Source organism: Theropithecus gelada, chromosome 3, assembly GCF_003255815.1.
Source record: "Theropithecus gelada isolate Dixy chromosome 3, Tgel_1.0, whole genome shotgun sequence".
In the NCBI taxonomy this organism is placed as follows: Eukaryota; Metazoa; Chordata; class Mammalia; order Primates; family Cercopithecidae; genus Theropithecus; species Theropithecus gelada.
Window position 1 is genome coordinate 146,454,707 of NC_037670.1, and position 26,377 is coordinate 146,481,083.

General features: G+C 37.7%; 1 protein-coding gene across 3 annotated transcripts in view; it reads left to right on the plus strand.

The window, feature by feature from the left end:
• The window catches only part of PTPRZ1 (protein tyrosine phosphatase, receptor type Z1), a 193,437-nt gene that overhangs the window by 81,082 nt on the left and 85,978 nt on the right, over positions 1 to 26,377 (plus strand). For all 3 annotated transcript variants that reach the window (XM_025380029.1, XM_025380031.1, XM_025380032.1), the window contains exons 3-5: positions 18,884 to 19,063; positions 22,086 to 22,237; positions 25,772 to 25,867. In XM_025380029.1, coding sequence (XP_025235814.1) covers positions 18,884 to 19,063; positions 22,086 to 22,237; positions 25,772 to 25,867 — 428 coding nt within the window. The remainder of the gene's footprint in view (positions 1 to 18,883; positions 19,064 to 22,085; positions 22,238 to 25,771; positions 25,868 to 26,377) is intronic.

Genomic DNA, 26,377 nt, shown 5'->3' on the forward strand with positions numbered 1-26,377 from the left:
TTTGATAGAGGAAATAATTTTTTTCACATTGAAAAATCCAAAATTAGAATAAAGTATTCTGGGAGAGAGAGAGACTCCAATATCAAAGATATTTAAATTTCAGTAGAAAAACCTGTTATTGAGAATGTCCTATAGAGAATTCAAGCAATAATGAGTAATTGAACTGTATTAGCCCATTTTCATGCTGCTGATAAAGACATACCCGAGACTAAGCAATTTACAAAAGAAAGAGGTTTAATTGGACTTACAGTTCGACATGGCTGGGGAAGCCTCACAATTATGGCAGAAGGCAAGGAGGAGCAAGTCACATCTTACATGGATGGTGGCAGGTAAAAAATGAGAGAGCTTGTGCAGGAGAATGCCTGCTTTTAAAACCATCAGGTCTCATGAGACTTATTCACTATCACGAGAACAGCATGGGAAAGACTTGCCCCCTGATTAAATTACCTCCCACCAGGTCTCTTTCACAACACATGGGAATTCAAGATGAGATTTGGATGGGGACACAGAGAAATCATATCATGAACTAATGTGGTTTTCCCAATCCTGAAATTCTGTGATGGACAAGTTATCATCAGAAGACAGGATAATCAGAATTCAACATACTTGATTTGACAGAGCATGGAATAGAAACCTGATGCCAGATAAAGATAAAGAAGCAAAGTAAAATCCAAGATAGTAGGCTTGCAGTGAAATACAGAAACTGCTCTGTCTTCTCTAGTTATCAAGGGGACTGGTGATCTGGCTCAGACTAGAAAGCAGGAGTAGCCCTGCCCTGCCTTAGTAAGTATGTATGCAAATTTCTACACTCAATATTATGTCCTCTTCAAAATCTATTCTGAGACCCCAGGGAAGTGATCATGTGTGCATATCCTTATTAGATTACCTATAATTCTTGTGGCATTGATTTGTTTATCTGTATGTCTTCTTCTTCTAGCCCTTAGTCTCACTGAAAGAAAATTCATATTTGTATTTTCAGACTTAGGAGTGTTACTAGAAAATATGTAGTAACTAATACAACAAGTAGCAAAATATTGAATGTCCAGGGAATAAGAGAAGGTCAAACAAAATCAAATTTAGAAACAGAGCATATTTGTGGCCATAATTTATTTTCTGCTTACCCATCAAAGTTATAGATATGTATGCTTTGAATATGGTATCAGAAAACTAAGTCATAAAATATAATTTTGATTTAGAAGATTATAAGATCCAAATAAGTCAATACAAGACATGAGAAATTATGATCAAATTAGATTTTAGATACGGAAGATTTCTTCCATTTTATGTTCTAGAGTTCTACCAGGTGAAATCACAATGAGTTAATTGAGAATAAATGTTTTATTCCAAATCAGTTTGTCAGTTTTTATAGAGATATGATCTAGAATCAACTTATTTGAAATTTTCAAAATTTTTATTCAATTTCTTAAACAAAGGATACTGCTGTCTTCTTGGAGCTGACAGAGATACAGCCTCATTGCTACTAGCGTTACCTTTATTTACCACAGAAGAAAAAATACTTTGTAATAATTTTTGATATTACTAGTATAAGTTTTAGAAGTTTTATTTTGAGTAGTGAAAAAGAGTGATTTATTTGAAGAAATGTCCTAATATGACTCTGATGTGAACACTTTTCAGAAGTGTGGTGTTTATTATTTGGTAGTGGCAAATGTGAAAACATAGGCATTGCATTAACTAAACTATAGTGAACAGAAATTTGCTGACCTGTAAGTGCATTGTTGACTTTTACCTTGTCCTAACTTTGACCCTTCCTCAGTATTAATTAGTTAAAAATGTCTCAAACAGGTGTCAGCTGGCTTCTCAAACTTTCAAAGATGTGAGTTATGCTCAAACACCAGCCTGCCTCTTCCTCTCCTCAAATTCCACTGCCCATGGAAGTCCTAAGTCCTCCTTAGAATTTCTGTGACTTCTCAGGGGTTTTCACTTCTCAGTGCCTGCTTCACTTCCTCTGCCCCAGCTTCCTGACAAACCTTCTCTGTCCAGTTATGCAAACGCAAGGAACCTGCTCATCCAAAAAGAGAAACTACTTAAATATAGTGTTACTGAATAAACTGTTAGAGAATCTTCCCCTGGGCTGAAAAAGTAGACACAAGTTTAGATGCGTTTAAATCCATGCGAGTGTTTTTTGTTTTTGTTTTTGTTTTTTCCCTGAGATGGAATCTCGCTCTGTCGCCCAGGCTGGAGTGCTGTGGCGCGATCTCGGCTCACTGCAAGCTCCGCCTCCCAGGTTCACGCCATTCTCCTGCCTCAGCCTCCCGAGTAGCTGGGACTACAGGCGCCCGCCACCTCGCCCGGCTAATTTTTTGTATTTTTAGTAGAGACGGGGTTTCACCGTGTTAGCCAGGATGGTCTGGATCCTGACCTCGTGATTCGCCCGCCTCGGCCTCCCAAAGTGCTGGGATTACAGGCGTGAGCCACCGCGCCCTGCCGTGAGTGTTTTTTTTTGTTTGTTTGTTTGTTTGTTTGTTTTTAGCATAATAAAGACTTGAAGGTGGCTGGCACTTGTAATTCCAGTGCTTTGAGAGGCCAAGATAGGAAGATTGCTTGAGGCCAGAAGTAGAAAACAATCCTGGGAAACAAAGAGAGACTCTATATCTACAAAATAATTTTAATAATTAGTTAGGCGTGGTGGCACATGCCTGTAGTCCCAGCTACTTGGGAGGCTGAGGCAGTAGAATCACTTGAGCCCAGGAGTTTAAGGCTTTAGTGAGCTACAGTCATGCCACTACATTCCAGCCTGGGTGACAGAATAAGCACTGTCTCTTAAAAAAAAAAAAAAAAAAAAAAGAAAAGCTTTGAAGAATCAATTTATTAAAAAATCAAATACAGTTGGCTTTCATAATGAGTTTAATAATTTACTTTGAGATTGATAATCCCTTGGCAATCACTCCTAACATTTTAGTTTAAAGCTTTTCTCTCTTTCAGCCTTTTTATGTATACATTTAAAGAGTAGAGGCACATGCTAACATAATGAACTATCGCAATGAGTCTATTTGCAATGTAAGCTGATTATCAGCTTGTTTTAGCTGATATATAAATTGTCATGCACCAGAATTGTTTATATTAAAACACATAATTTAAACATCATCATTAAGAAATGGGATAGAAAAAAGGAAAAGGGTCAGTATTCAGGCTTCTGCTCAGCTTATAAGAGTCTCTTGATTGAGACTAATTTAAAAAATAAGTGGAAATTTAGGAAAGAGGTCAGAGGCAGCAGTAGACAAGCTGTTTAATGTCACATTTGAAAAAATTACCTCTAATTTTTGAAGTCACTTTTAAGATTTTAAAAAATCAAGCCATAATTTGCTATCTTTAAATAGGAGTTTGGTTTAATTATCACTTAAGCACTTTTTTACTTTCTCATTTTAGGTCTTTAATTTTGGTAATAGTTTCAGCTGTTTATCTTATATTTCACAGGTTGTATTGCTCTCATTAGACTGTTACAAATTGCTTGTGAACAAATTAATTTTAGGTGTCATAATTTTCCCCAAATGATATCTATATGAGTGTCTATCAAACTTTCAGTTGGTTTGAAAAGAGAATGATGCAATAGCTAGACTGGGAAAAGGTAGATGAATGGAAAAGGCATACAGATCTTTATAAAAAACAATGCAGATGATCTCTGGTGTCACGTAATGTTGTTATTATTCAGCTATGTACATGCTTGAAAAGACCCATAGCCATTAAATTATTCTTTATGTCAGCCTTTACTGTCACTTTGCAATACAAAGAAAGCAAGGTGAAGACTAACTTTTCTCTTGTACAGAATCATCAGGCTAAATTTTTGGCATCATTTCAGTCCCTGGAGACCTCTGAGAGATTCTGGGATGCCAGTGGTGCCTCTCTGGCCACACTGACAACAAATAATTGACCTAAGGAATAATTCACTTCAGACATTTTTTACTTCTCATTAGTAGTCAGGGCCATTGAGGAGAGCTCAGTGTAGATCAAAGAAAATGGTGTAGATCAAAGAAAACGGTGATTCTTCCCCTTCTTCCCAGCCACCCACCACCTGAACCTAATGCATCATTGTACAGTGGCCATAAAGGATGACAAGGGACTCGGCAACCAGTTCCTGGAGGAATTGATGCTGTGGCTTTTGGCTGGTGGCACCATCATCCTCAGTCATCAGTCAGAGTCATCAAAGTGATCATTCACCAATTCACTACCTCCTCTGTCTCCATCTCACAGCTAATCAACTAACCAGTTCTGATTTTTTTCACAAATATTAACTCTCAACTTTCAAATCTTTCTCAAATCTCTTTCTTCTGATCTCTGCCCTAGTTTAGATCCTTAATAATCTTCACCTTACCTATTGCTAAAACCTTCTAACTGACCTATCTGCAGTCAGTTTTGTGTTCCTTAACTCTGTAACCACAGTTACCTCCATAAAATTTAAATATGACCATGACACTTGCATCTTAAACACCTTCAATAGCTTACTAGAAAAATTTTAAAGCCCTTGTTCTGGCATGCAAAGCCCCCAAATTTTTTCTTTTTTCTTTTTTTTTTTTTTTAGACGGAGTCTCGCTCTGTCACCCAGGCTGGAGTGCAGTGGCCGGATCTCAGCTCACTGCAAGCTCCGCCTCCCGGGTTCACGCCATTCTCCGGCCTCAGCCTCCCAAGTAGCTGGGACTACAGGCACCCGCCACCTCGCCCGGCTAGTTTTTTTTTTTTGTATTTAATAGAGACGGGGTTTCACCATGTTTGCCAGGATGGTCTCGATCTCCTGACCTCGTGATCCACCCGTCTCGGCCTCCCAAAGTGCTGGGATTACAGGCTTGAGCCACCGCGCCCGGCTGCCCCCAAATTTTTTCATTTGTTCTTACAGCCCCTCCACTCACTGCCTTGCATTCCATGTCTGAGCACATAGAACCTCTTACTGTTCTCCCCGAACATCCATGCATTCTGTCTTCTGTACTGATGCTATTTTCTGTCTTCCTACATGCCTTCAGCCATGAATTTCTTCCTTACTTTCAGTTGGATACCTGTTTATTGAGACTTATTTCAAGTACCTTTTTGTCTGGAAAGCCTTACTTGTCTCATATCCCATCTGGGTTAGGTACCTCTCTTTCGTGTCCCTGGAATACCCTATGCATATTTCTGCTATTATGTTCATTAGGTTAGATTATAATTGACAGTTTTTATATCTTTGGTCCTCACTAGAACATGAGTTCTTTGATGATGGCACTTTTATTGATCTTTGAATCTTATGTACCAGGTGTATATTCTGTCGCACACTAGGCACATCATAAATATTTGATGAATTAGTAAACAAATGAACAAATAAAAGCTGCAGTCAGTAGTGTTAAGTTTTGATGGGATCTGTGGACAATATAAAATATAGAAATCCTAGCCGTGGCAGCAGATTTATTGCTATCATAATGGGTCCACAGCTTCTTTCTTGTTCCTTGAATGTGACCAGTAACAATGCATCTAGGAGATCTGATATAAGAGTATTCTATGATAAGTATATACAGAAAGGAGGAACCAATGACTCAAATAGGAATCAAGCCAGAAGCTTCTGCCATATGGGCAGCGTGGGCTTCAACCAAAACGATGAAACAGTGCTGTGGTTCAGCAAAGGTCCTACCATGAATAGAAGGATACCAGGTTGCCGCTGTGTCTAAGATTTCAACTCTGTGTCGTTGGCACTTTTACCAAAGGCAGGAAACAGAGCCATAGTCATGCCCCATATCTATAATAAGTATGTGGATAATAAGCATTGAGTACAGACCTGATGATAGTGTCACTGACAGAGACTTGTGTTGTTTTCCATTGCACTGCTACTTCTGTGCTATGAGAACTTAGCTCATCAGTTATTGAAGAAGGGGAAAAGTTAATGACCACAAAAGGGCTTACAGTGACCCTAAGGCAACTTTCAGAGCTATTTTGCAAGAAGAAATTTTTATTTCCCAAATCAAGTGGCAATTTCCATCAGGGCTTTTTTTTTTTTTTTTGGTTCTGTATTTGCCATCTCATTGGTAATAAGACTGCAGCAACAAAGGGAAGAAATCTCTATTTCTCTCATCACTCCATAAATAGTTTGCCTGCCTTTCATTGAGGACAGTTAGTTAACACTGAGGGCAGCTAGTTAACAGCAAGGGCTACAGCAAAGTCCTATAATTAATCAACCTGCATTGCCTTCAGTCTGAATCCTGAGTATTAAAATTCAGTAGGTGCAATTAGAATCAGGCAAATGTAAAGGTCATAACATTAGTCACAGTGTCACCTTGTCTCTGAGCCTTTTCTTTCTTCTGGAAGTGGTGTCTTGTCATTGGGGGTTAGAGCAACAAGAACTCTGTTGTTCCGGGAGTTTGTGAAATTTTATCTGCGATTTTTCCAATTTTAATTAAATATTTGATACCAGGCTACAGCAACAGAAACACTGCAGTATTGGGTTTCAGCACTATCACTCTTATCATCTTATAATTTAAAGTGAAAGATAGGAGGACTTCGTGGTTCTGATGGTTTGATAGCTTTTTAAAAATTACCTTTCTTTCCCCATACCAGATTAGAGATGGGGGTGGTGGGGAGAGAGCTTCAGCATTGTCTAGCCAGAACCTCCAGTTCTCTAGCTTTTTATACTTCCTACTCACATTCATCCTATTGATTTCCACTTAGGACTGCAACTACCTGTCCTCTCTGCTTGTCCATCAGGAATATTGACTTTCCCAAACATTTCTTAAAAATCAAAAAGTTAAACCAAAAATACACACTTTTTTTTTTTAATTTTAATTTTTTCCAAGCCAAACTGTATCCAGCTTTATTGAAGACACTTTCCATAAACAATCATGGAATTTCAGTCAGGACATGGGCAGACAGTTATTAACAGTATACAACAACTTTCAAAAATCCTTCTCTACTGGACTGCCAAAAATCAGAAAGCCACTATAAAACTCAATGAAGTCTTCATCTGATGCACTGAGCAGGGAAAGTTTCGAGTGAGGGTTGACATTTCACATTTAGCATGTGTTTAACAGCTTTTCACAACCAACCCTGACTTTCAGAAATGAAATGAAAATGGCAGAATTTATTTGAAGAGTCACAATCTAGAAACATAACCACTGCTCTTTTGAGGCACGCTATCTCAGTGGCACCACTGGAAAGTCCAGATTGCCTGACGCACTGGTAACCAGTTAATGGGGGTCAGGTCCCCACAGATGTCTGGGTTTAAGGGAGTTAAGTCTATGCTGAAAGGTGGAAAGGGAGAAGAGGACATAAGAACTAATTTGTTTTCCATACCACAAGGCTTTTGCACCAAGGTGGCTGTGTGTGTCAAAGTCAGGAAATCTTTCCTCCTGGGAACCAAGAGGAAGTCTCTCAAAACTAGAAGGGAAAGGTGTTTTCTGCACATCAATCCAGATTCGGAGGCATTCATTAGTGACATATGCTCCTTCCCCTAAAAACAATAATGAAATGTTCTGTGTCCTAACAACACAGCTTAAAAAAAAAAGTAAAACAAAATTCTGCATTTTATAAAACTTGATAAAAATATTTCAAACTGTACAGTCTCCAGTACACAGTTATCAAAAATGCACACACTTCGCTTGGCATTTCCAGCACCTTCAGCTTTCTGTGTCTGGTCTCCATTTCTGCAGGGTTATTCCCCTCCTTGCCAGCATCAGCTTTTCCCTTTTGCCCTCTGGGTACCTTGTCTCCCTTCTTTGCAGGGCCTTTTTAGGCCTGGGCTCTGGCTTTGGAGGAGCAGGTTTAGCAGACAATCTCGCAGATCTTCTCTGTGGTTCATCCTTCACTTTGGCTGTATCTCCTTTCACATCCCCTTCAACCTTTCTCTTGGGCATGGTGGCGGCAATGGTGGCGAGATGTAGGTGCTGGTTGCGGGATGCAGCTGAGCACAGGATGCAGCATTGCATGAGCTTTGGTCTGTCCGGGGGTTGTTCTTGCCACTGCTTCTTCCAATACACACTTTTAGAAGGTGCCTCTACAGGTTCATGGTCCCCACATCAGGAGAGCCCTCAGCCTAAATGTCCACGATTTTATTCTTCACTATTTCCTCAAGCCTATTCTCACACCTGCTCCTCCCTTGCAGTGAATGATACTGATTCCAGTTTTTCTGAGAAAATAGGGAAAGGGATTGAAAAGATTTGTACTGTCTGCCTGCCCATTTACATATATTATCTGATTTAATTTGCACAGTCTGAGATGTGGAGATTATTCTTTCTTTTACAGGTAAGGTAACTGAGGCTCAGGTAAGTGGTGGTGCAGAGACTGAGCTCATGTAGTTCAACTACCAAACTTCTCCTCCCATGTGATGGGATGTAGCTATAAAACAGAAATACAGGGCATGAACATCAGATTTCTCACTCCCCTATTCTAAATATAGCTAAAACCATTTGAATCCATATTCCATGCCTCTCTTGTGCTTCTTTCCTCCCTTAGGCTAATAATACTCTATTCATGCTTTGTATTTTCTCTTTTGGGATATTTGATCATCAACTTTCCATAACTTCAAAGTCTTTTAATAATTCTTTCCTCTCAATATATACACATACTTACGTTTCCCTCTGTCTTAAAAATAAATCCATTTCTCATCCTTGCATCTGTCTCTGTGTGCCACCTTATCATTCTTCTTTCGTTCACAGCAAACTCTTTTTAAAAAGTACTTTAATTCTACCGGTTCCCTCTAATTCACTCTGTAGTCTGAATTGCAAGTCCATCATGTCACTGAAATTGATTTATTCTGTGAATGTAGGGTTTGGAGTTGGGAAATAACCAAATTAAAACTCACTCTTCACTCATGATGCTTGGGCGGTCTCTCTGTTGTGTATGACACCCACTTTGGGATACTCATTGTTGAAACCATGTTTCTATGACTTTCATGATACTGTTTTCTCCTAGGTTTGCAATTCCTTTTCAGGCCACTCATTCTTAAGTCCATTTGGTGCCCCTGCTCCCCTTTATGCTGCCTAAATGTTAATGCTCTCCACCGTCTTATCATTGAACCTCTTCTTGCTTGTCAACTTTGATTTAAGTATTTCACCCACATCTGTGGTTATAAATGTATGCTATCTGTATGCTAATATTCCCCAGACCAGTGCCTCCCAGATCCATATTTTTTGTTGTTTAATGAACTTCCATTGAAATTTCCAAGTCTGTAGGTTCAAAACAAAATTCAAAGTCTTTCTATTCATATTCTCTACCAACATGACTGGTACCATGATACACTCAGGTATGTCCCCGTCGGGGTTTTAGACGTCATCCTTTGCCCTTCTCCCTTCCTCACTCCCAAATAAGAATCCTGTCAAACATTCCTAACCTTCAAAATGACATCTTTTGTTGTTGTTGTTGTTTTTGACACAGTCTCACTCTGTTAGCCCAGGCTGGAGTGCAGTGGCACAATCTCAGCTCACTGCAACCTCTGCCTCCCAGGTTCAAGCAATTCTCCTGTTTCAGCCTCCCAAGTAGTTGGGATTACAGGCACGCACCACCAGGCCCGACTAATTTTTGTATCTTTAGTAGATACAGGGTTTCGCTATGTTGACCAGGCTGGTCTTGAACTCCAGACCTCAGGTGATCCACTGGTCTCAGCCTCCCAAAGTGCTGGGATTACAGGTGTGAGCCATCTTGCCCAGCTGACATCTTATTTATTGTCCTCAATTCTATTGTATTTATTTGTACTTCCATAATTTCTTGCTTTAACTAAAATTTTCTTTATTTCTCTGTAAGATTTGTTTCATTTTCTGATTAAAGCAATAAGTTAGTTATGAACCATTATGAATATTATATTTATTCTGTTTATGGATTTAATTTATGCCCACCACAGATTATAAGATCTTGATTACTTATCCTCAATGTAATGGTATTTTACTACCTCAGTGTCCTTTGATCTTTTTTTCGTCTTGTGCTTTTTATTTTTTTCCCCTGTGGTCTCCAAAAAAACATTTCAGTTTATTGCACTATAGAGCACTAGTTTTTGTTGTTATGTTTTGTTGGGTTTTTGTTTGTTTTAGATGATTTTTTCAACTTGCAAAGGTCCTAAAATTTTAAACAGGAACTTTGCAAAAAGTTTCTGGTCTATTTCTCTGCCTATTTGTGTTGGACTTTAGTTAATGATTTTCTTAAATAACATAATGCTAAAAGGAATTTGTGCTAGAATTTTCCTAAATAAATTGATAACTACCTTCTCTGACATGTAACCCCCTGCCAATTGCATATATCAGCCAGACTTGCAAAGATTTTTTGCTGTCCTGATGTGATTGTGCCATTAGTACATAAAACAAAGGAAAATGTAGTTTGATGAAACAGATTATCATTCTGAAATTGTTTGCATTTGATCTGCCTTTATTTCAGCTTTAATAGCAGCTATAACCAACATTCGGCAACTGCTTTGCTGTTTCTAGCTGCAGAAACCTCTGGCCAGAAACACAAAGAGGCACACTAGTTTGTGCATGGAAACACATCCTCATTCTTATTTTCAACATGAGAAGTTGTCACAGACATCCCTCTTCCTTTGCTTTGAGTCGGTTTATGTGATGACATTTATCATTAAGACATATAACCTCTTAGTGATTGTTTATTGACTTTTGGTTTTAGTTTCTTATCTTTGAGGAAGCCTCTTTTTTCAAGCAGCTAACTCTTGCATCTAAAAAGTGTCTTCTTAAGTATATCGTCTTTCCATTTTGCTGGAATACTAAATTTTATGCTACTTATCATTGAAAAAATACTGAATTACTTCATTTTTGTATTTTATTAAACTAAAATTTGAATCCAAGTCACTCACCACTGATAGCTTTATACTATTTAAATGACTTTTTAATTTTGGTGTTTGGTATGTTTGTTAGCATGTAGAAAGCAAGCCCAAGGTAATTTATAAAGCTGTGACTTACAGTGTATGGAGCACTAAGCAGAGTTTATTCAGGACAACTGGTGCTAGACGCTATGAAGATTACTGTAGTCTTCACTTCAATATTACACTTATTTTGCCTTTTCATAATATTTTTATATGTGAATATGTAGAGACACAAACTTTTTTTTGAGATGGTGTCTTGCTCTGTCACCCAGGCTGGGGTACAGTGGTGCGATCTTGGCTCACTGCAACCTCCGCCTCCCAGGTTCCAGTGATTCTCCTGCCTCAGCCTCCTGATTAGCTGTGATTATGGGCGTGCACCAACACACCTGGCTAATTTTTTTGTAATTTTAGTACAGATGGGGTTTCACTATGTTGACCAGGCTGGTCTCGAACTCCTGATCTCAGGTGATCTGCCCATCTTGGCCTCCCAAAGTGCTGGGATTACAGGTGTGAGCCAGCCACGCCCGGCTGAGACACAAACATTTTCTTTCTTCAAAACCTGACGACACAAGAAATTCATTAAGAATAAAAGTAATATATATTTTTTCTTAACAATATCTTGATCTTTAAAGAATCAGTTCTATGTATACTGTTATTAAAATCTTATTAAATAATAGCAATTTATAGGAACCTTTAAAAGAAATCAATATTGAGATTTTTATTACATATCTATTAATTTTCGGTGGATCTCTGCTGAATATCTTATAAAAAATTATAATTATTTTTGCATTAATCTGATATTTGAAGGTAAGACTCAACAAGAACAATGCAAAAATGAGAGAAAATAAGAGGGAAAAATTAAATTTTTTCTTTGACTTTTATTTCATCTGCATAATTTACTCAGTTTTTCCTTCAAATATTCAAAAACCTGCATTGGTATTGTTTTTTCTGACACATTTCCCCTGTTAGACTTTAGTTTTTCTTAGTTCATATTCTTGTGTTAATGGATAGTGGAGTAATGTTTCCTCACACAGAATGTTTTTTAAGGTGTGTTTCTATCTAGAAGACTAGTTGGTCAAATATCTATAGCACATGAACATTGAAGGGTGCTAACTACAGTTATCTCACTGAAGCATCTTTTTTTTCATTTAGCAAATGTTGATTTCATTAAGTGCCAGGCTCTAAGAAAGGTACTGAAACATTTTCTTCCATTAAAGAAACATAAATAAGAGACAGACATATTGTAGTTTAAATAAGTACATTGATGCTGTAAAAATCAAATTAAGGCAAATAGGAGATGTCTATGAAAATAGTCATTACGCAGACTCTCCCTTCCGGCCTATCCTGCATTCCTACCTGCTTAATTTCTGTGATGAGACGTCTATGAGCTCCTTCCTCTCCCAAAGCCTCCCTGCCTCTCACTGGTCTCCCCAGGCACAGTGATCATAGTCTGCCTTTCCATCTCCCTCTGTAGAATACCCCTGCATTCACTCTGCTCATTTGACTAAGCTTGCCTGCTCACTGCTCTCAGCATTGCCTGAACTTTTCTGCCACCATGAGTTTGCCCAGGCTTGTCAGCAAGATATGTTCTTGGTTTCTCGTCTGGCCTGTCATAATTCTGTCCATCCTTCAAGGCCTGCATTAGTGTGCTTTTGTTATCCATGTTTATTTTCCTTCATTGCATGTACTCCTTTTAAGCATTTGTCTATTTATTTAACAGACCCCCACCCTTCCGGAATGTAATAATAAACACACAGGCAAGGTAACAAACTTGAACTCATGCGTATCCCCTGCGGAGCCTAGAATTGCTTTCCATTCCGCTTGGAATAGAGGATGCATACGTATGCAAACATTGAATACATTCATTTGATGCACAAAGACTATTTCACAAGCATTTAATTTCTTTGTAGCATATGCCAGACTCAGAGTTTGGCAATGGTGTATAGATGAAATCGGCAAGTTAACAGACAAAATAGAGTATGTTAAGTGCTTCAATGGAGGTAAGCATGGGAAATTTATAGGAGTGTTCCTAATTCAGGTAAGTCAATGAGTGGATGAAAGCATGGATAAATACCTAAATGAATAACTTAGGTTAATTCTTTGGAGCTCCTATTTAGTATTCTGCTGTCCTTCTTATGGGTTAATCAGCCTGATAATCTGCTGCAACTACAGTCAGGGTCCTAATTTCTTCCTTCACAATAGTTCCTAGTAACACTCAGGTGGATACAATACAGTGAATTCTGTATACCTGCTTTCTCAGATGCATCATCCTGGCCTTTAACCACTATATGAACTGATGTCTCCAGATGCCACATTAAACATATTAATTTGGGAATTCAAAAAAATAATATTTAAGGCCAGGCGCAGTGGTTCTCACCTGTAATCTCAGCATTTGGAAGGCTGAGGTGGGAGGATCACAAGGTCAGGAGTTCAAGACCAGCCTGGCCAACATGGTAAAACCCCGTTTCTACTAAAAATACAGAAAGTTAGCTGGGTGTGGTGGCACGTGCCTGTAATCCCAGCTACTCAGGAGGCTGAGACAGGAGAATCACTTGAACCCAGGAGGCAGAGGTTGCAGTGAGCGGAGATTGCACCACTGCACTCTAGCCTGGGCAACAGAGAGAGGCTCTGTCTCAAAATAATAATAATAATGATAATAATAATAATAATAATGTTTTAGAATAAGATTAGTCTAATGTTTCATTATTAAAGACAGATAAAATGTATTTAATGATTCTTTTGTCTTTGTTTTATTCCTGTGCACAACTTTTTTTGAGACGGAGTCTTGCTGTATTGCCCAGGCTGAAGTGCAATGGCACGATCTTGGCTCACTGCATCCTCCACCTCTCAGGTTCAAGCAATGCTTGTGACTCGGCTTCCCGAGTAGCTGGGACTCAGGCACGCACCGCCATACCCGGTTAATTTTTGTGTTTTTTAGTAGAGATGGGGTTTCACCATATTGGCCAGGCTGATCTCGAACTCCTGACCTCGTGATCCGCCCAACTTGTCCTCCCAAAGAGCTGGGATTACAGGTGTGAGTCACCGCGCCCGGCCCCTATGCACAATTTTAACACTTCATTAGTTGATTTCCTTTGGTTTTCTACTCATGGTGATTTGAAACAGTCTCCCTTTTAGAGTGCTTTGCATGAAGAATTTCTAGTTCTTATTTTTTTCAACTTCTGTTTATTTATCTGTTTGTCGATTTTTCCACTAAAAAACATTTTTTAAATTTGGCCTCTTTTATTTTGCTTTTTAATCATGAAAATTAAGAAAGGATCTTGAGCCCACAGTGTACAAAGTACTATTGTAGACAGCTGAAGTGATACCTCAGTTCTTTCTTCTTGGTTTAAAATAGTTTAAACAAGAGCTGCACAGCAAAGGAGGTGTAGCATAGAGTAATTTATTACAATGGATAAAGATATTTTGAAAGTTAGGTGCAGAATAGACGGTATACCCTGAGAGAGAAAGAATTCAGGACAGGCTGTTCGTAAGGGTGAGACAGCAAAAACTGGCACTAGGGAGACACCCTTTTGCGGAGTTTTAGGTGGGGACACAGCCAAACCATATCATACACCCATGCCAGTCTTTTTTTCCTCAGTGCTGGGATGTTGAAATAATGAATAAAGCGTAAGACTCCCTTTTTGGGAGTTTTAAAAGATGATTCATAAAGAGGTGGGAAGAGGTGTTACTAGTAAGCATGTTCTGGGTGGTCTTCTGAGTGCACACATGCAGTAACTGTACCTGCTTGTTCATACGTTGCATGTCTCATTAGCATCTTAAAACTCCACCGAGAGGTGTGGTTTTTACTTTTATAATGAGCGTCGGGTCAGTCTGGGGACAGGTAAAATCAAAATGTGCCTGCTCTCTGGAAGGGAAAGGCCCTACTGAAGAAAGCTTTGTTTGAATGAGCTCAATTACAATGCAAATGCTGAGGTTTACTGTGCTGACTGTATGATCACCATGGTTGCCTCATCCCAAGAACATGGTCACTTCCTTGACTGCCTGTCCTGCCTCATTATGATCTAGTAGGTGATTTAAATTTGGTCTACACTCAATGTAATCATTCCATGCACTTTAAACATAATCTAGTTACCTAGTGTCATTGTGCTATATGTTATCCTAACCTCGTATAGTTCAGACTTCAGGTCTCTCTGATACCCAGCCACAGAAGTTTAGTAGGGACTACTCAACTAAATTATCATGTAACAATCAAATAAAACATACGGTTGAGTAAAGAAATGCTTCTTTTATTGATCTTTTTTTTGGTTCTTTTTTCATTTTCATGCCATGATATGTTTGATCCTTATGAGCTCAAACTCATAAAACAAAAGGCTACCACTTCTTGTTGGTTTGATTCAGTTATTCAACAAATGTTTAATGAACACTGTATAAGTTTGTTCTCAGGCTGCTATAAGGACATACCTGAGACTGGGTAATTTATAATGGAAAGAGGTTTAATTGACTCACAATTCCACAGGGCTGTGGAAGCCTCGGGAAACTTACAGTCATGGCAGAAAGGGAGGCAAACACGTCTTTCTTCACAAGACAGCAGGAGAAGAATGAGAGTCAAGCGAAGGGGGAAGCCCCTTGTAAAACCATAAGATCTCATGAGAACTAACTCACTGTCATTAGAACAGGGTGGGGGAAACTGCTCCAATGATTCAATTATCTCCACGTGGTCCCTCCCATATCATGTGGGGATTAGGGGGACTACAATTCAAGATGAGATTTGGGTGGGGACACAACCAAACCATATCAAACACCAACTATGTGCTAGTCTTTTCTTTCTGAGGTACTGGGATGTAGAAACAATGAATAAGCATAATTAATATGTTAAAAGAAGAAAAATGAAGTAGGGAGAGGGCATGGAGAGTTACCAAGGGAGGAACTATACTATTTAACAGGGTAGTTCAGAGAAAGTCTCTCCAGTAGATGCTTTTCAGGAGAGATTTGATTGAAGTTAGAAAGCAAGTCATTTAAGCCTTACAGACATCTGTGGGGAATATTCCAGGAACAGGTGACAGCCAGTGTCAACCTTTTGCATGCTCAAGGGACACAATGGAAGCCACTGTGGCTGGAGCAGAGTGATCAAAACAGAATGATAGAGAACCGGAGCAGAGAGGACATGAGTGGGGACATCATATAGGATCTGTTGGCCATCACAAGGAGTTCATGTTTTATTTTGAGTAAGTTGAAATGGCATTGGAGCGAAGGAGTAATGTGATCTGACATATATTTTTAAAGCGTACTTTAGTTACTGAGTTGGTTTTCTTTTGCTGCATAACAAATTACTACAAATTTACCACCTTATAACACTGCGTATATATTATCACACAGTTTCTGTGGGTCAGGAGCTGAGGAGGAAGGGCTGCTTAGTTGGCTTTTCTGCTGAGGGTCTCAGAAATCTGAAATTAAGGTGTCTCATTTGGATCCTGGGGTCCTCTTCCAAGTTCGCTTAGGTTGTTGGCAGAATTCACTTCCTGGAGGTTGTAGGACTGAAGTCCTTGGTTTTTGTTGTTGTTGTTGTTTGTTTGTTTTTGTCACTGGTTGGGTGTTTTTTGTTTTTGTGATTATAACCGTGGTTATACTCTCAGCTCCCAGAGGCAGGTCTCAGTTCTTAGCCACGTGCCCCCTCACAACCTGGTGGGTCACTTCTCCAAAACTAGCAAGGAAATCTCCCACGTTTTGAATCTTTCTCCAATTTGCCGAAATGGAGCTTTCTATAACATAATGTAATCAATGACAGCAGTGATCCACCACAGTCTTTGCCATCAAATTTAACCTAATCAAGGAAGGGACCACTCTCTCTTCGTATTCGTAAGTACTGCTCATGCCCCATTGGAGGAAATTGTACAGGATGATTACACCATAGGGTGGAAATTTCGGGAGCCAAGTCATAATTCCACTTACTACATAAGTGGTACTATTACAGAATTGTGGAAGGAGCAAGAGAAGATTCTGAAAACCAGATAGAAGGCACTACTGGAGTCTAAGCCAGTGTTTCCCCAAGTTTAATGTGTATATCAATATCCTACGCATTTTGTTAAAATGTAGATTCAGACTTCATAAGGCTATAATAGTGGCCTGAATCTCACAACAATCTTCTAGGTGATGATGATACTGCTTGCAGGGTAGCAAGGTACAGGCAAATGATGACAGTGACTTGGGTTAGGGTGGTAACAGTGGAGATAATAAGTGGTCTGATAAGGGAAATATTTTGAAGGCAGACCCTAAAGGGCTTGCTGAAGGAGAAACAAAGGCATCAGGATAACTTCTCACTTCAGGGGATGTCAGAGACTGTGGGGAAGGAGCTTATTTCAGAGCAGAAAAGAGTTCCTTCTGTTTGTGATATGCTAAGTATAAGATGCCTTTTAGGTTCCCAGTAGAGAGAAGCACAAAATGTGATGGAAAATAGCAGGTTTATACATCATATTCAGTGTTATTGAAGTTTTAAAATTTTACATTCCTGTGCACCACAACTATGTAACTCTTTCTAAGTGTGCTTAAAATTTATTATATTGTATTAAAAATGTGAGCAATGAAGAGGACGTAATTGATTTGTGCTGCAGATTCTCTTTCATTCTCTTGCATTGACGTTAGTAAAATAAGCAGTGTTTTCTTGTCCCTATGCCAGAGTTCCCCACAGTGAAATAAACGTCATTACTCAAATCATTAAAACTATTCCTAGAATCCAAAATACACATCACTGTGCATATTTAAAACACAATGTATTCAAACGCTCTCTAGGTATAGATCTAGACTTTAAGATGATTTTCAGTACCTATCGATTCTGGTAGATGCCTCACTATGAGATGTATTACCAGATTTTCCGTGACTCTATAGACGGCTTCATGGTATGACTAATTATTATTTATTTTCTGGGCAAAATTATGCAATGTTATTTTCATCACATTGTGAGAGGTAGCCATTAGATAGAGCTTGCATAAAAGTTAGTTCTCACTGACTCACTTATCACAAAAGAAGACACTGTAGACTAGGATTGTATCAAAGATAAATTTACTTATAATTCCCTAAACCTCAATCATGTAAAATCTTGGCCTTACCCATTCTCATTTTCAGAAAGAAAAGCATTCAGAAGAATATAAGTTGAAAACTACACTGCCACTCGTTTCTTCCTTGCGATGGCCATGGACATGCTAGCGTTTAACCAGAGACTTGGATTCTCAACATTTCCAATATTTTAAAAGAACTTTAAGTAGAACATACCTGTGCTTAGCACTGCTTGGGTGCTAAGTTAACATGCAGGGAAATAAGATTATGGCAGGTGGTTCATGGTTTCAGGTAGGGGTGAAATAAAGGCAACAAAGGGCAGTTTGGGTTTAGAGGACGCTTCATACTGTGGAACGTGTGAAAATTCAGTTTATTGTAAGCAAAAACCTTTATAGAAATCCCTGTTTTCCTTTTCTTATTGTTAAACAATAAAATGTGCTAGGCTTTATGACCAGAGAAAAATGGGAAGGAGATATTTCAATGATAGCCTGATGATTATGTTTTTATAAATAAGATCGTAAACAGATGGAAATTAAACCAAATCATTCAAAGACAGAGGGTGACAGTAGATCTGAAGGTAGCTACTTTTATGGAGAGTGTTGAGGAAGTCAGAACTTTACTCCTATATCTGGACTCCTTTCAGTCTGGAACCCTGGGCTAGGACTAACAACCTTACAGGACAATTCAGCTTTCTGTTGATTCAAAAGAACTGTGATGACTGGGCAAAGCCATTGTTGAACCCTGAACTTGTCACATTATGAGAGGTGGCCGCTAGATCAAGCCTGCATAAAAGTTAGTTCTCATTGACTCCCTTATCACAAAAAGAAGATGTTGTAGACTAAAGTTGTACCAAACTCTGGTTGTTGTTCTATAAACTTGTTTATTTTATAGTGGCATGGTTGTTCTATAGACCTTTTACAGTGTTTCATGTTGAAATCCAGACTCTAAATCTAGGCATAATTATTTTATGCATTAGTTCAAAGATGTCAAACATTTTCTACTATTGTATCTATTTTTATATAATGGATTAACTGTAATATAAAGTTTAACTTTTGCATGGTAATTTAAGAAACTAAGTTTCTTACTCTTTCTTTTCCCTAGGTGCACTGAATCAAAAAAATTGGGGAAAGAAATATCCAACATGTAATAGTCCAAAACAATCTCCTATCAATATTGATGAAGATCTTACACAAGTAAATGTGAATCTTAAGAAACTTAAATTTCAGGGTTGGGATAAAACATCGTTGGAAAACACATTCATTCATAACACTGGGAAAACAGGTAAAATATTTGCATTCTCTTTGCCTTTAATATATTTTTCAGACCTGGAATATGTTTAGACTAGTTTTGTCTCATTTTCCTTTGAATAATGTACTATGAACTAGATAGACGTTATATGTAGAAGAAACCAAATGGAGCAGAGAAAATGGGAAATTTAGACAGTATTTTGACAATTCGTACAAAAAATAAAATGACCGATGTCATCATGTCATGTTTTCCTACAATGTAACAATAATGATGCTGTCTCTAGAAGATATGATAATGTGATTTACAACTAATATAATTTAGTCAATTACTTAGTCAATCAGGATTTCTTTTTCTTGAGCATTATAGTTTGATCTTTTCTGCCTAGCCTCATGTTATAGTCAGTATTTGGATATGAAAAAAGCAATTGACTGTAATTGAAATTTAAGAAAATAAATTCCTAGCTCTTCTATATAGAAGGTTTAAAGTTCTATCCCATCCTTAGGAAACCCTTTCTAAGTGCCTTTTCATTGAGACTATCTTTTAATTTAAAAAGCAAAATATTAATACATTAAAATTTAAATACAAATTCTAATAAACTATACATATATAAATAATTTCCAAAAAGTGACACCTTTTCTTTTTTGATATTCTAGTTTTTTAAAAAATTATGTTTTGGGAAATTATGTAAAGGCATGTACACATAAGACAAAGATTAGAAAAATATTCAAAATTATAATAGTAGCTGTATGAGGGTAAGCTTTATCATTAGTGAATTTTTAAAATATTTTCTATATTTAGGTAATGTAATTATTTGAATGTAATAGTTTAATTTCAAAACTCAAGAGAGTAGTAGCCAGGCACTGTGGCTCATGACTGTGATCACACTACTTTGGGAGGCCGAAGCGGGCGGATCACTTGAGGTCAAGAGTTCCAGACTAGCCTGGCCAATATGGCGAAAACCCATCTCTACTAAAAATACAAAAATTAGCTGGGTGTGGTGGCACACTCCTGTAATTCCAGATACTCAGGAGGCTGAGACACAAGAATCACTAATAATGCAAAAATTAGCTGGGTGTGGTGGCACACTCCTGTAATTCCAGATACTCAGGAGGCTGGACAAAAGAATCACTTGAACTCAAGAGGTGGAGGCCGCAGTGAGCCAAGATCATGCTACTGTGCTTCAGCCTGGGCAACGGAGTAACCCATCCTATCCAAAAAAATCAAAGCAAAACAAATGAAAAAACGAACTTATGCCAGGTGCATGAGCTCACACCTGTAATCCCAGCATTTTGGGAGGGCGAGGCAGATGGATCACCTGAGGTCAGGAATTCAAGACTGGCTTGGTCAACACGGCAAAACCACATCTCTACTAAAAATAAAAAAATTAGCTGTGCATGGTGGTACATGCCTGTAATCCCAGCTACTCAGGAGGCTGAAGCAGGAGAATTGCTTGAACCCAGGAGTCAGAGGTTGAGTGAGCTGAGATTGCACCACTGCACTCCAGCCTGGGCAACAAGAGCGAAACTCTGTCTCCAAAAAAAGAAAAAAATCATGAAAGTAGAGATTTTTCTACATCAGTGCCTGATATGTAATAAACACTAAGTATTTCTTGAATGAATAATTTTTAAAATTATTATGTTACACGTAATAATTACCTAAAAGTATATTGTCCCAAATCTTGACATTTTTATTTTCAGTTTTGAAGGGTGTTACAAAGTAGTAGGGCATGGAACCTCTGCTTTATTATATATTGTAAGCAAAAATCTTTGTAGAAATCCCTGTTTTGCTTTTCTTATTGTTAAACAATAAAATGTGCTAGGCTTTATGACCAGAGAAAAATGGGAAGGATAGCCTGATGGTTATGTTTTTATAAATAAGATCCCAAACAGATAGAAATTAAACCAAATCATTCAGTGACAGAGGGTGACAGTAGATCTGAAGGCAGCTATTTTTATGGAGAGTGTTGAGGGTTTTATTTTTCTTAGGGGAGAGTGGTTATTAGATCATTGAGCTAATAGAGCTACATTACTTGGGTTCACCACTGGCTCTTGAAATGACAGTGGGGAACCTTTGAGCAACCTGCTTAGCCTTTCTGTGGCTCAATTTCCTTATCTGTAAAATAAGGATTATATAGTATCTACTTTCCAAGGTTGTGGGAAGATAAAGTGAATAATACATATAAAGTAATTAGTATAGTCCATGGTACATCATAAGTGATATGTAAATGTTGGCTGTTATTGTTATTGTGCTTATTATTATTATTAGTGGGAGTTTGTATCCCTAGCTTGCTGAGCAATATTTGTATTCAGTCCCTGATGCCAACAGTGATTTCTCCCTAATGGAACAGAGACTATTTAAACTTTATTGAGAGACATCAAAATCTTTCACTGGGCTCTCAAGAGAACTCTCCAGAAGATTGTTAAAATATAGTCAGATAATATCTGCTGTGGAACTCATACAGGGGAGTTTAAGCTTTTGCCACTCAGGGTTCAAACATGAGATGGCCAAAACTCCTCCATAAGAATGAGTTTCCTGCCTTTCCTGCTGTAGCCAGGGACCCAGGTTCTGGAGCTTGCTGGTGAAGCCTGGGTGATAAATGGGGGGATAAGCAGCAGCCTGATAAGGAGTAGAAATGGGCTGAAAATAGGAAGGTGGCAACACTCCAAGGAGAAGACTTCTTTTTTCTTTTAACCCTTCTGTTCCTTCCCACTTTGCTCTGTCTTCTTATTACCATCTGACCTCTTAGGGAAGCAGAGCATTCAAGGAACAGCTATCTTAGGACACCAAACAAACAGAGCAGGTGGACTGACTGTCTTCTGCCCTTGAAGTCATACACTAGTCAGTATCTTCATCTTAGTTTACATTTGTGGCAATAAGATATATTAAGTATATTGTTCAGACCTACAAAGTTTGGCTTCCAAATTGGCAACTTCATATTTTGTAAATTTATCAAATAAATGATTTTTCTTAATGTACCTTAAGTAGATGGAAATTTAGTTGAAATTTAAAATTTTGATTTTCAGAAGCTTAGGTGCAATTGTATTTCTTTTTTCAGTGGAAATTAATCTCACTAATGACTACCGTGTCAGCGGAGGAGTTTCAGAAATGGTGTTTAAAGCAAGCAAGATAACTTTTCACTGGGGAAAATGCAATATGTCATCTGATGGATCAGAGCATAGTTTAGAAGGACAAAAATTTCCACTTGAGGTAAGTCAGGAGATCCGCTGTTTACTATTTTATTTTCTAAATAATTGATGTTTTTATTTAGCATATAATTTGATTGATTTTAAAATCCAATAGTATAATTTATAAAGTGATATTTTTATTATTTGATTAATATACTAGACTAAGCTAAATGAATATAAGACTTATCTTTGATTTACCACTTTGTGGTAACAACCCAAAGTGCCACAAAATAGGTAATCAATAAATGCTGACGAATTAATGAATGAAGGAAGGAAAAGGGAGAAAATTTCATTAACATACTGGAGAATCCTTTGATTTAAATATTTTGATTGAAATGAGAAAAAATTTCAGCTTTAAAATTGGCAAAATAAATAATTATTTAAAAATGGTTGTGTAGTAAAATGTTTTCTTACATGTCTAGAGAAAGTCTAAATTGGTAGACTTTCTGGGAAGCAGTTTGCTTGTTTTTATTAAGAATTTTAAATGATTTACACTCAATACCCAATCTTTAAGTTTAAAGCCATTTAGTCTAAAAATTAAAAAATTACAAAAATTTATTTATAATATAATATTGAAACAAAGGGTAATGATTATTTAAATACATTATGATGGATATTATAGATTTCACAAAAATCATGTTTTTGAATGATATATTTACACAAAAAAGTTCATCATAAGGTATTAATGGTTTTAAAAAGAAACATGTTAAACGGTATAACCGCTATTATTTTTGCAATTTTTTAATACATGAAAATTAATTAAATATTGACTGAGAGTGTAGTCTGAGTCAAATGGACTAGGTTTGAATCTTGGCTCCACCATTTGCTTATTGGTTACACGACATAACAATGTATAAATTATTTAACTTACCAATGCTTCCATTTTTCTCCTGTGAAATTGACGTAGTAGCTGCACCTGCCTTATAACATTATTGTGGAAATTAAATGAGGGATTGACTTATTACTCATAAAAGTAATTGAGGGGCCCAGCACGGTGGCTCACGCCTATAATCCCAGCACTTGGGGAGGCCGAGACGGGCAGATCACTTGAGGTCAGGAGTTCCAGACCAGCTTGGTCAACGTGGTGAAACACCACTTCTACTAAAAATACAAAAATTAGCTGGACGTGGTATCACTCATGTTTAATTTCACCTACTCAGGAGGCTGAGGCATAGGAATCACTTGAACTCAGGAAGCGGAGGTTGCAGTGAGCCAAGATCACACCACTGCGCTCCAGACTGGGTGATGGAGTGAGACTCTGTCTCAAAAAAAAAAAAAAGTAATTGATGGACTTCAAGAAAATAAATGTTAATAATGATTTTCTCTGGGTGATGGCATTATAGGTGCCTCTTATTTTCTCCTTTAAAGTTCCCATATTTTCTAAAATACCTAGTATGAAACTATTCATTTTATAATTCAAAACAGTTTTATTAATAATAAAAATAAGATAAGATGAATTACCTCTTAAAAGACTAAAAATCTTTTTAAAAAAGGTGGATATCTACATTCACATTTACAACTTATAATCTGGATTTTTTTCTTTATTCAATATTTTTAAAGAAAAGCACATTTATCAAATTCGATTTGTCAGAGTAATCAAAGTCAATTCATTAAACAGCATATCACTTCTGAGAGTTTAGCTTACTCACAATATTACCTGTTTAGAACGAAGATGAAAATCAAGAAAAATTCTATCAACAAGAGCCCTGAGCAATCAAAATACATGGTACAGAATCCATGCACTAAACCTAATAAAGTTATTTCAATGCAAAAGCCTCTCAAATTGTCTCTCAGAGGTTTTTTTGTTTTTTGTTTTTTGTTTTTGAGACAGAGTCTTGCCCTGTTGCCCAGGCTGGAGTGCAATGGCGTGATCTGCAACCTCCGCCTCCTGGATTCAAGCTACTCTCCTGCCTCAGCCTCTCGAGTAGCTGGGATTATAGGTGCATGCCACCACACCTAGATAATATTTTGTATCTTTAGTAGAGACGGAGTTTCACCATGTTGGCCAGGCTGGTCTTGAATTCCTGACCTCGTGATCCACCCGCCTCAGTCTCCCAAAGGGCTTGGATTACAGGCGTCAGCCACCACGCCTAGTCTTGTTTGTTGTTTTAAAACACTCTATGTAATTGTGTAAGCAGGAAACCCAAGGATCATCCCTGGCTTGCTCCTTGTTTCTTATCTCCTATGTCTCACAATCAAGTCTTCTCAATTCACCAGGCATGGTGGCTCAAACCTGTCATCCTAGCACGTTACGAGGCTGAGGCTGGAGGATCACTTAAGCCCAGGAGTTTGAGACTAGTCTGGGCAACATAGTGAGACCCCATTTCTAAAAAAAAAAAAAAGAGAAAATAGCTGAACACGGTGGCACGCACCTGTCGTCCCATGCAGAGGCTGGGATGACACTTGAGCCCACGAGGCCAGCGCTGCCATGAGCCATGGTCATGCCACTGCATTCCAGTCTGAGTGACAGAGTGAGACTCCCTCTCAAAACAAACAAACAAACAAACAAACAAACAAACAAACAAACAAAGCCTTATCAATTCTTCTCCTAAATACCATATGGGAGATCAGAAAAAAGTTTGCTTACTTGGATTATTAAATTAATAATTATTAAGTTTTAAATTGTATTTCTTTCAATTTCCCATGCTTGTCATACTGTCTTGCCTAATAGGCCTTTCCCATGTGGTACTTCTGACTTGAACACATGCCCTTCTCTTCTGCCTTTCACCTGGCTAAAACCTGCTCATTCTTGTAGGGTCAGTTTAGAAATCCTGTCTCTGAAAAGGTTTTGGTGACTCACCCAAAGCAGGAGCCACTGCCATCCTCTGTTGCACAACCTCTATTTCTCCCATCAGAGCACTAACTACGCTCTACACTCTCAGAGGCTTCCTGCTCTTACCTTAATTCTACTTCTATCCAGCCTGAGACCCCTAATTTCCAAGCCCAGACAGGAGAAACACCAAATTGTATAGAGGCTGTTACAGAGAGATACGTATATGGACGGGAGCAGAAATTAACAAGGCATAGCCTCACAACTGGAGAGAAGAATCAAAATATGAAACTTAAAACTCTTTTGGTATTTTTTTAGGTAGAAGCTGAGAGTCCTTGAGAGCTTCAATATTAATAGATCACAATATGGTAATATCAAAGAATGGTAACTCTGGACTCTCAGGAAAGGCATGCATGCTTGAGAAAGAGAGAAACTTATATTTAAAATAATTCAATAAAGCAGTTAAAGTAACATATGGTTATTTATTTCATGTAATTGCTTTAATAAATTTTACTGCACAGTCCCCTGGTAATCTCAAAATGGTCATTTTGGTTTTAGATATGTCTAACTTTCTATTCCCCTCCTTATCAATGGATGGTAAATGATAGTAAATGTAGTTGTATACATGTAATTTATAAAAGATTTTGGAAATACGTAGAATGTAGAATTACACAATTTATAGAACTTTTCAAATAGAACTTATTGAATTGCTTGTTTTATTAAGTCTCTTTGCTGATTTTTATGAAGTCTTTCTGTATCATAAAACTATCATTGTTACGTTTATAGATGCAAATCTACTGCTTTGATGCGGACCGATTTTCAAGTTTTGAGGAAGCAGTTAAAGGAAAAGGGAAGTTAAGAGCTTTATCCATTTTGTTTGAGGTAATAATTATACATACATTTTACACTAATGTAATTCCCTTTTAAGTCACATTAAATATTGATGTGAAATATCAAGACATAATTTCTAACAAAGAGAGGAGCTCATAAGTAAAATTAAAACTGGTGGTCATTTTCAAAAATAGATGACCCTTGCCTGATATTTTTAAAAGGAAACTCTTGTGTTTGTTAATTGGGTGAATCTTTTCCAGCTGGGGCAAAGTGTTCTATAAGTACACAAATTTGCTAATTTGTACATACAAAAAGCATCATATTAATAATTATGTATTATTATCAGTAAATATGAATCATAAAATTTTAAAATTTACTTTTCTCAGTGAAATATGTAAGTTGTCTGGTTTTTATTTGCTTTATTTTTTTTCGCCTAACTATAAAAAAACCTGTTTCGGGAACTTACTGTTTTTTTTTTTTTTTTTTTTTTTTTTTTGGGGGGGTTTTTTCTTTTCCCCCCGTTGGGTGGGGGGGGCGGGGTGTAACCCCCCCCTCACGTTC